Source organism: Acanthisitta chloris, unplaced genomic scaffold (genome assembly GCF_000695815.1).
Source record: "Acanthisitta chloris isolate BGI_N310 unplaced genomic scaffold, ASM69581v1 scaffold17677, whole genome shotgun sequence".
Taxonomy (NCBI): Eukaryota; Metazoa; Chordata; class Aves; order Passeriformes; family Acanthisittidae; genus Acanthisitta; species Acanthisitta chloris.
In genome coordinates this window covers 27,993-39,703 of record NW_008682234.1, presented here as the reverse complement: position 1 = coordinate 39,703, position 11,711 = coordinate 27,993, and the positions used below count along the sequence as shown (strand labels likewise).

General features: G+C 36.3%; 1 protein-coding gene across 1 annotated transcript in view; it reads right to left on the bottom strand.

Annotated features, from left to right (window-relative positions):
• The window catches only part of AKAP9 (A kinase (PRKA) anchor protein 9), a gene marked incomplete at its 5' end in the record, with an annotated part of 76,403 nt that overhangs the window by 38,023 nt on the left and 26,669 nt on the right, over window positions 1-11,711 (bottom strand). Inside the window, 4 exon segments of the mRNA XM_009078457.1 lie at window positions 2,118-2,329; window positions 9,035-9,240; window positions 9,954-10,057; window positions 10,608-10,748. Of these exon segments, the coding sequence (XP_009076705.1) occupies window positions 2,118-2,329; window positions 9,035-9,240; window positions 9,954-10,057; window positions 10,608-10,748 (663 nt within the window).

Here is an 11,711-nt window from a genome sequence, read left to right as displayed (position 1 = left end):
GCAGGAAGCCTCAGATCACATTTTAAGCAGAGTAATTCAGGTGTGCATTAATCCCAAATAGAGAGGTACAGGAAAACTTGATATGGTCACTCCTAAAATAATCCTTCTTAGAAAAGTGTCATGTTAAAAAGCAACAGAAATCTTCTGAGAGCAGCTGGCAAGTAATTTCCAAGGCAAGGAAGCACAATTTGTTGTACCTGCACGGAATCACGGCAGCAGACAAGGAAGCTGGCAGAACAGAAACTAAAAATGATTTTCCAACTCCACTACGACAAATGAAAGAAAAATACAGCTATGTCATTGTTTGCATTCATTCTTCTCCTGAAGTTAATTTAACAGGAAGAACTTTCTCAAACTCTGCTAGTTTAAGGGCTTTCCAGTTAGTATCTCCCAACCAAAAGAGTTCAGAGGAGTGGCTTGATTTATTTACCTATACATAACACCAGCAGGTGGAATTTGAATTAATACACCCACTATATGCCTTGCCTGAAGATTCAAACTGCATTTCAGGTCTGAAAGTGTGTGCTCAGACAGGTCTCAATTAGCTGCTTTGAAGATTTTGCCAAGTTTCTCTTACTCCCTGTTTGAAAAGATGGGTACAGCTCTGTACGCACAACACAACTGATTAAGGACAGGTTAAAATCCTTTGTCTGTAACTAGTTTTAGATTACAAAGTATTACAGAGTAGAAAAAAATAGCTATATTCTGAATATTGAAAAATAACTTTCAAGTCACCTATAAACTCTTATTATACACAAGAACTGTATATAACCCAGTCAGCACACACTAGACATTGCAAAGCAGACAAGCTTGAATGCTTGCACAGTACCTCTACAGAACAGCCAGAAAAGATGTCAGTATTTATACTGTGAGGAAATGTGTAAACAGATGAATATTTTATTAATGTCAGGAAAAAAAAAGCCAAACATATGATAATGATGGATAAATCCATCTTTGCATAATCCATATTAATGAAACGAAAGTCTAGCCATGATAAATCCATCTTTGCATAATCCATATTGATGAAATGAAAGTCTAGCCATATGTTTGAGCCAAAACATAACACTGTTGCTGGTATTGGCAAGGTGTCAGCTACAAAGCTATGAAGAAAAAATAAACTTTCTAGGTCAATTAACAATAAATAAAAATAAGCTTCTTAAAATACAGTGCGTTTTCATTGGTATCATGAAAGGCGAATACGTACTGCAAAATTATCAGCCACAAAATCAAAATAATTTAGGGCTATGTATACAACTATTGCATTTAAAAATCAGCAGCAAATATTTGCATTTTACACTAAGACACAAGAAAGCAATGACTTTGTAAGTAATATTATTACTAGGTTAATTAACAGTTTGGTCTGTAGCATAAAACACACTAACTTTTGAATTCCAGTCTCAGATTAAAGAGCTGACTCTAAAGACTGAGTTCCTCAAGAGAGCTTCATACTCTGATACCCTCAAATTGAGTCGTATGCAATCTTAAAGTAAAGTACATGATAAAAGCAGTGTGATCTGAACTGAGCTATGCCCATAGCTCACATTACAATTAAAAAGGAAGTACTCCAGAGAGCAAGTAACATCCCACCACATGAAGTACTCCGATAGCAAACTGACTCTGTTTTGGATACTATTCATGAATCACATACCTCACATAAATACTGGAGTGCAGACTCATTTTCTGACAGCAAGGTGGATATGTGCTTAACTGGCCACGTTTAAATCATAGTTGAAGGAGACAGTAGGAGAGCTCCACCTTTTTGGCCAGTCAATTGACTACAATGTTTGTCAAGACAACTGGGCATAGTTCCCCCTAATCCTCCCTCTTCACCAGGGCAAGCTCAATGTGCTTTGACACCTCCTGTCTCCTCTCTGGATTGCAGCAGGATGCAGACGACCCATATGAGCAATGAAAGGCTGCCCTAGATTAATAAACGTGCCCAAATTCAGACTTCCTCTGCCGGCCAAAGCAGAGCCTTTTTTGAGTGTAGGCACCTGAAGTATTGTCTGAGCTTTCAAAACGAGGCTACTGGTTTTAGGCTTATAAAAACATTCACAAGAAAAATACAGAAAAAAAAAAGACACAAAATTCAAAATGCTTCTGTCAGACAATCCCACCTGATTTGAAGTTTCACTGATAGCTTCCAGAAGCTTTTCAACAGCTGCTTGTAGTCGAGAACTAATATTCAGAATGAGCTCTTCATTTTCAGGATCTATTTCCACCCCACTTTCTGCAAAATGTTGGCTCAGCAGTCCTTCATCCGTTGCTCCTGACCACATGTTAATATCATCATCTCCCATGCTACTACCATGATATGAGGAACTGGACTCTGGAAATAAACAGTTACATTTTCACACAGACTCTTAGCAATTCAAGCATGAAAAAATGTACATCTGAGTTACAATTGTAAAGACAAGTCAGAAAGCAATTAAAATATTTGTCTTGGTCACAAAAACTGAAAGGAAAATATTGCATACTAAAACTCACACAAACAAGATAAACAATGTGATAACTAAAAAGAAACAGGAAAGAGAAAAGGAGATACTAACAGAGAGTATTTTCAGTACTTTCAGTACGCTTTGGGGCTCTGAGGCTCATCTTCAAACCTTTGTTATTAACAGTGACCCTTACTACCTTGAATAACTTGCAATAATACTTGAAAGATTATCTTTAAAATACAATCAGCTAAAAAAAAATATCCCAAAGCTAAAAGAGACTGTCAGTTCCTCTTTCACCAATGCCCAGTTATGCTACTGTGCATTAACACAAAGCTGTTCAAGCTAGTGAATCAAACACACAGACTCAAGTGAGTAAAAGGAAAATCACACGTAATTCAGGCAGCTTCTCAGGACAGGCTGGAATACAGAACAACAAAATTCAGCATTACTACTAGTGAACTGAAAATTTATTAAAATAGGTAGCTGAACAAATCAAGCACAGTGCAGCAGGACTGTAACCGTCCCTGCTGATGGGTCACCTGGCACTTGCCTATGTCTCAATCTTCCAGTGGTCTGATTCAGTTTAAGGACATTATCCACTCCTGAACAGCTGGACACACAAAATTTGCCTATGTTATTAAACTGATTGCAGTTCATCTAGAACATGGTACATTTGCCTTATTTAGAATTCAGGGCTGTATTTATGCAAGCCAAGTGAAAGCAAAGTCCTGAGATGTTTTAAAATCACACTTCAGTATGAAAGACCAATATAGTAGTTACATTGTGTCAGTAGAAACTATTGTTGATAACGTGTTTTAAAAATGAAGAAGTGTTTTGTCACTAGGCTGATGGATTTAAATGTCAGAAATAAAAGCCACTGTAGAAAGTTTTTTTAAATGACAGTTTATTTAAATGAAGTATATTTCTGAAATAAATTTAAAATAAAATACGTAACTTGGTGTGGTGGTTATTTTTTAAACAAATGTTTTTGCTTAGGATTTTCTAAAAAAATACATTATGTTTGGGAAACAGCAGCAACAGTAAATGAATTAAGACTAGTCAATGCCTGTTTAACAATGAAGTTGCAATGCTGGGTTCTCTCTGAATTCAAATTCCTGGTTACTCCACAAATTGTGACTGCTGAACTAGAACAGTTTGTTTAGCTACAGAAATTGAAATGAAATTGTAATAGGTCGATCTTGCAAACTGCCTTTAAAAATGTAGTTAGCTCTTGTTGCTCTTGCCTCTTAACCAGACAAGCAAATAATTTTCAGTATATGAGTGCTCTTGCTGATCTTGTTTGAACCTAGCAAGAAAGTCATATTCTAGTTTTGAGGTTTGTTTTTAGTATTTTTAACAAGCTTCATCATGATTAACCACCTGATGTATTTACTGTACTTTCATACTTGCAAACATTCTGATAATAATATATGCAGCTGTATATATGACCCATACACAATGGACTAATCTATAGTGATTTTAATTAAGGAAGGTTTAGCTTTGTTCACTTTTCTCTTCTAATTGCTAAGATTTTTTTAAATGCAGCTGTATTTAATATCTTTTTTCTTCTAGTTCTATCATTACTGTTTCATATCTCCTTTTAGATATGTGGGGTATAATGTTACAAACTGTTTTCACACTCCAAAGGGCAAAAACAGAAGCACACTTTATGCATGAATGGAATGAATAACCAGATGAATAGAATATACATTCACGTGGCACCTTTCATCTACGCAGGATCTCAAAGCACTTTCATGAACTGCACTTTGGAACTTCAGCCATAAATTCCTGTAGTGGAATCACCCTAGCAGTGGCTAGCAGTCATTTTCTGCCAGCACACTAAATATTTGCAATGGGTTTGTATAGCATAAAAGCCTTCCCATAACATCCTAATATTCCACCCCTCTAGAGTATAAGGAAGGCTGCGAAATTAAACAAGTTCACATTATTTTATTCGATAGCATTTTGATTTCTCATCGCCCAATTTGGGCTGGCCTTGGGTGTCTCAAAATATCAATAGTGATGCAGAAGCTTTAACATCCTCAGAGTAGAAAGGACCTTAATTTAAGATGGATATCCACCAGCATAAGTATTTCCAAATGCTGTGCCAAAGTATTGGTTGAGACTGAGTTGAAGGAAAACATATTCCCTACTGAGCCACCGACACACTTACTGCAGCACCTGATGCTCTTTGGAGGCCACCCATCTTAAGTACTGATCAGGTAAGACCCTGCTTAGCTTCAGAGATCTCACAAAATAAAAGCCCACAGTACAGTAGCACAGCTATAAACAAGATAAAACAATGACATATTAGTTATTGCATAATCTAATTCTTTCTTGATGGAGTACAAGTTACCTATGTAATGTTCCTGTTTTCCTTCGCAGGTTTAACCCATAATTCCTGTCTTGTAACCCTTCTATTTCAGTGATTTATTTGCTTGAAAGGTACATCTGAATTGTGCAACGATGAATGTGTGTCAAATACAAAAACAAACATTATCTTTTTCCCATCAAAATAGTGTTAGTACACAGTGTCTTAGTACAGCATCTTTCCAGAAGATTTTCGGTGGTGGAAATAAGAAATAGAAATGCTGTCCAGTCTTATTTACCACCCTTGGCAGTTGAATGTCTAATCCCCATTTTACTCATCCTTATAATACTGTTCAATCTCCTACCCCAACAGAACTAAAACCAAATTTTCTGTCCTCCAATTTTCTTTTTCGGCCAACACAAAATAATAAATAGAATATAACTGGCCTAGTAAAACTGTCATCTCTTTCTGTAAACTTTCTCTTTGTAACAAAAAAACCCAACCCTAACAACAAACAAAACCCAAAACCATCCAAAGAAACAAAGATTCATATTGTTTCCTTTGCCATGGAGCTTGCAGTTCAGCACGTCAGACGTCATGGCCCACTAAATCTTAAGAAAAGTGCTTAATTATACAGTGCTTGCTCAGAAGTTTCAGATACAGAAGTTGTTTATGAGCTGCCAACTGACATTTATGAAGCAATACATATTTTGCATCACGTAGACCCAGTATTTGTTTTCTTCTGGGATTCCACTGAGGAAAAAAAGTTAGGGGTTACAAGCTGGAAACAAAAAACTGGTTTTGTGCCAGTTCAGAGTACAAAGCTACTTACTACCTTGTTCCTGGTAGACTGCTCAGAAACAAGGAGCTCAGAAAGTAGGTAAGAGGGTTTAATATTCAAGGATTGCCATAACCACACAGGCTTCTCCAGAGCAACCTGCATTACTGCAGTCCCTCTACCCAAGGCACAGCAACTGAGGGAGAAAGAACAGCAAACCCTGCTGGATTTGGCACAATGATTCCTGGCCCAAATCTCCACATGGAATTAACTCACTGGACTACTTTGCACAAATGCTGTACAGTTCCAATGACACATTTTATCACTGAAATTTGAACTTTACTCACTCTTTTAGAAATAAAATCCTGTGGTTAATAATCTAGGAAACGTCCCACTAGATAAACCTCTACATGCTCTACAAATCACGTGTACTTATAAGTATGTGACCTTACTGGTTCAGCTTGTAAAAATACTGAAACTCAGCAAAAACAGTAAGCTGAGTTTCGCTTGTCAATAAATATGGATTATGTTCAGAAGGTCAGAGATAATTCCCTTTATTAAACCCATTATTTTTTCTACTTTATTATTATATTTTTATTGGTACAAATTTATGACTACAAACTCCTAACTCATTGAAAAGGAAGATCAGTTTGGCTAGGTATTAGAAAACACAATAACAAGCACTGGTTAAAAAAAAAAGTTTGTTTACCTATTTCTTACTGGTATAGAACACTGGGGAAAAAATTCTAAAAGATTATGTTCTCTCAGACCATTCAGTGGAAGTATAGGAAAAGAATAGCAACAGTCCCATTGCTGAAAACACTAACAGAATTTGCCATTTAATTCTATTTGAAGAAGGATCAAATACTTTAACTGATAAAACAGAACTACTATTCCAGCTTTCTGACCACAGTGGCAGCAATGATGCTGCTGTATCATTTTAAAGGAGAAAAGGAGAATGGATATTATAACCAGAGCGATACATTATAAACTATACATTCGCCCATTATAGCTACTGTGAGTTTGCATCTTTAATCCTCACTCTTTTTGGTTTCTCCTCCCTTTATAATTATTTTTGAATGTAAGGAAATGTGCAAAAAAGTTACTGGAATAAACAACTAGTATGTGCATAGCTCGAATGTCGCTCTATACCAAGGAGGGGTATGACAATAACAGACATATTGCTGTGTTACAGAAGAGTGAAACCTCACATACCTCTTGAAAATAAGCTAACAGCAAACACAAGAGTTAGAACAGACAACTTTCATCATGAGCAGAACGGAATAGAGCTGTCGTCTACTTAAGAGAGTACTCTAACATCAGAAGATTTCACAAAAAATTAACAATACATTCCAGTTACAGGGCATGTTGGGTGTTTAGACAGCAGTATTATGAAAGCCAGGAATAAGTCAAAATACCAAATAAAGGTGCTGTGTTTTTCTATACACATGTAATGTGAGTCATCCATATTAAGAACTATTAATGACAATAATTAGTGACACACACAAGTATACCCATTGCTGTGCAGGAGCAGGCAAAAAGCCAATGCATGTATTGTGCTGCAAATGTGCAGAGCAAACACGTATGAGAGGAGTGAAAGGCAACAATCACGTATTAGCACTTTGTACATACAGTTATGTATATGTTATCTGAGAAAAGGGAGCCATACTCTGCAAATGAGAATGAGGGAGAAAAGCAACAGTATGTGTTCTTTGAATAGGCATGAGATAACTGAAGGCACAAGGTAATACACAATACACACAACCTTCACAACCAGAACAGGTTTTTATCTCGTTGGGCAATGTATGTTGTGAAAATCCCAACACTTTTTACACACCTCAGACTGCACAATGAGAAGACAATATTTCTAAATTTCTGCTTTTAATATAGAAAACTTATATTCATAATGCAGTTTACACAAAATTTAAGGCTACCACAAGAAACAAAAGGAGCTGGTGGTAAACTTTATAAGCCTGCTCATTTTTCGTTTTACCATTTGGCTAGGAGACTGTGTGGAAAACAGTCACCAGTGGCTGAAAATAATTTTAAATATTTTAACCTAAGCAAACTCTATACATTTCCCACCCCAGAGTGAAGTGCAAGAATACTTCATTTAGAAAAAAAGTGATTCCTTCAACTACAGTAGTAGATGTTCTCAATCTTTAAGGTCTCAAGGACAAGCATGAAAAATTAAGGCCAGAAGTTTAGTTATCCAATCTACTGTTTGGAGAAAAAGGCAAAGCCTCAAAAACCTGAATTTTCAGAAGATAATTTTCCTCACAGCTAAATACAGTGAAATGTGCAGGAAATAAAAGTGACAAGCTTGGGCTTTTTTAGTGAAACAGCAGCACAAGCATAAACTTGCTGGTAACTTGAAAAATTCAAGAATTTTTGACCTACTGCTTTACACATTTCACCACAAATAACCTTTCGAATAATCAACTGAAAGAGATGTCACTGTTACAAATTCACACAACCATTTTTAACTTGTCCCAAGGCTTAATGTGACCTATATTTAAAGCCAAATGGAATTGATAACATGCAACAACCTACATTTTGAATGAGAAGTTCACCTTCACTTACCAGTTGCATTATTACCCTGTAGTAGCTACTTTCTTAATACTGAAATATAGTATTTGACTACTAGTTCTTTTTCTCATTCATAGCAATTAAAATTCCAGCCAAATCCAGACACATAACATGTTTCAGGATGAACTGATCTGCTGTACATTGCCTCCCCTCAAGATTCAGGATGGATGCACACAACCTAAATGCCAATATGATCAAGCACCTACTCCTACTCTTGCACAAAAAAGCAATGGACAGACACTATCTCAGTGCACTCACAAGAAAATAAACAGCCTAGGAGAATTCTCAGACACTGGTAAGCAACTAACTGCAATATAAATGCTCCTTTAGGCTTGTGCCAACTAATACTTCTCCAGACAGCTGATGGGTAAGTCTTGGCAGTTAGGACGTTCTTGGAACTGTTTCCAAAAGGCTATTTGCATGCCCCCACCCTCTTTAGGCTAAGGTAGTCCATAAGCACATATATACAGGCTTGTTCCATTCCATCTGGCCTCAGTGGCCAGCAACCTATGGACGTCAAGTGCCCCACTAGAGATACAACCTGACACTAGTTCCCATTCCCCCTATGTACTGAGGAGGGCATAAAGGTGCTGAAAGACGCCATGGAGCTATGGTTTATTCTCTTTGCTTCCTTGCACAAGAACATATTTATTTTTGCATTTCTCAATCAATTTCCCATTCTGTTGCAGGCTTTGCAGCAGGACCCCAGATGTGAGTCATAACTGGCTGGGGGCATGACCCAGGCAACTCCTGAAATGTCTCTTAAGTGGAGATACCATATGCATTCAAATGACAAACAGGGTTTTTAAAAAAATTTTAAAAGCTTAATTAAAAATTTCAAAACAAAGGTTATTTAAATAAATAATTAAAGTATGCAAAGGATACTTCTTATGAAATACAAAATCATACAATCAGTACCTTTTTCATATCCTACACGGATGCAGGGTTTTATTGACTCCTCTGCCTCTGTGTCCCACCCAGCTGGTTTGGAAGGCTGGACTTTCCCAGACCGATCCAGTAACCCAATAACATGGTGACCAATTGTCTCCTCCATTGCCATAGTTGTCTTCACAACATCTAAAAGAATCTTCATGAGTTTTTCATTAGTCTTCTGCAAAACATGCCTGCAGGAGAAAAACTAATCAGTCCTTTGATTTTTTTTCCCTGATTGCAAAGTGGGTTTTATCCTTTATACACTCTTGCAACCAGAAAAAATTGAAGTTCAAACAGTAAAATTAAAATTTCTTTTTTAAGACTAAACCACACATCATATACATAAATATTAAATACAAATTTGTGTTGAAAGTCAATTTTTTATACAAAATATGTAAAAAGACAAAATATTTATTAATATTTGAACTTTTATCTTGGTATTTTAACTGGTTCCTCTTTTAAAGCAGAGGCCTGGTATTCATTATGAACTTAATCTTTTCTCAAAGTGACAATTAAGAAGTTTGTTCCTCTACACAGATGAAAAAAGTTACAGAATAGTCAAACAGGATTATCAAATACAACAATTCATATAAACTTATTTCACCTATGTACACACAAAGTGTATATAGATACATGTGTATAAATGTTTATGATTCTACATGTGTGTAATATGAAACATATAGTAAACTAGGCTAAGATTTGTCTCGTCCTCTATGCCATTACATCATTAGGCTGTATAAAAACATTGCTTAACCTAAAGTATGCAAACTTAGAAATATGGTTATCTGAAACAAATTTGCTCATTATCAACAGTCAGAAAAAAGCTCATAAAAATTAGTAATTTCATAACAAGAACATGATTCTCAAAATTTAAGAAAAATGTTTTCTGAACAGTTCTAAGCACCTTTCTTTAGAAAGAAGAGCTGAAGGTGTTTCATCAGGCTTTCTTCCCCCATCTTCATGCTCAAAGATCTGCTCTCTCACATCATTTTGGTTTTCGTTTTCATTCTGAGTAAGTTTTGCCAGAGGGAGAGAAGACAAAAAGGACAGAAATCCCGTCATTCCAGAACCAACATATTCTTCTTGTATGCAGTAGAATATGAAATTTAGAACTTAAATTAGTTGTTGCTTTTTCAAAAAGCAAACTTCTGCACCAAACTGCAAATCAAGAAATACTCTTCCTGTGTGGAAAAATTAACTAAAGCACAAACAAACCAGGAAATACAAGGCAGGGCCAATTAGGAAGAACTTTGTCACACTGATTAAACAGGTGTTGTATTTTCTGTTGGTGTTGCTATAGCAATATGAAAATGTGAGTTTACCTGAGCAAACAGCTATAGTAATAACCCTCACCATCAAGCTATTTAGCTAGCTTCTGCTGATCTGAAGTAAAAAACCTTTGTCTACTAGTACCACCTCTTGATTCTTAAACCTGCTCCATTCAAGCAATACCCAACATCTTCCAGAAAAATGTATTACATAAAAAGAGCAGCAACAGAAAGGAACCTTACTGGTTTTGCATGCCACAGCTGTCAAGAAAGTCAAAGTCCATGTTTACCTCTGTCTGTGTGCTGTTGTTTTGTAGCTCCCGGAACAGCCTCTCTTTTCCAGGTACAGAATGTTGTTTTAATGACTCCAGTTCTTCTAGAAGCATTCTCTCTCTCTCTGCAACCAGGCTGTCATTCTCCATTGAGACACGCTAACAAAGAAGTGTTATAGAGGCACACACAATTTTATAAGCTTCTGAGTACAGTGAGTCCTGCATGTCTGATTTTTTAGCTATTTTGCACAATGAAATTTCAGTCCATCTCTTTAAATCATTACAAAAACACTGAAAGCTTTCTAGAATGGAATACAGCTATTAAATACCTACACCTTCTCTGAGATTTTCATACCATTTTTATGCTCTTTAGGAAAAAAAATGGTCAAAATGCAAACTGGAAGGAATTTCTGGACATTACATGCTATAATACATGTTTCTCACAAGAAAAAAAGAATAAGTTATTTTTATAAAAGCCTTCACACACTCTGGTTTAGAAGAGCTAGAAGTTTCCATGCTGATTACAATGGTCATGTGCATTTCAGTAATACTACATTGTTGAAATTAAATCAGAGCAAACCAAATTGATCCAGATGCTGCTCACTTTGTCTTTCAAGGAAATGAATCCTTGAAAGGCATGTCTATAAATGACATTATTTTTGAAGACTTAATAATTGCGATAAACATTAGCACACCTACTTCAGGCTTTGAATAGATACAGAGTGACAATAAGTTAAATTTTAAAAGGCAAAGAAACATTAGTGTTTCCCACCAAACTCCACAGATCGAGTTTCATTCTGAAAGTCAGAAAAGACTTATCTCCCAGAACTTGAGAGAACAAAAAAATGCCAACACACATTGCTTCAGGAAGACACTGGTACCGTACAAGTGTAATGAGGAAAAATGGAGTATTTTATAGTATTTCTAGACATGGCTGGTGGCTTCATTGATGTAAATGGCTGCTAGTCTGCATCCTGCACAGGGCCATGTATCTGGAAGGCAGCATGGTTTACAAGGCATCTGCTCTCACTCACTCTCTCTTCTGGCTGCTGTGCAGCACTGCAGGTTTGCTCCTGGTTTACATAAGTCGAAACTGATCCATTATTCACTGAGCTTTGATCA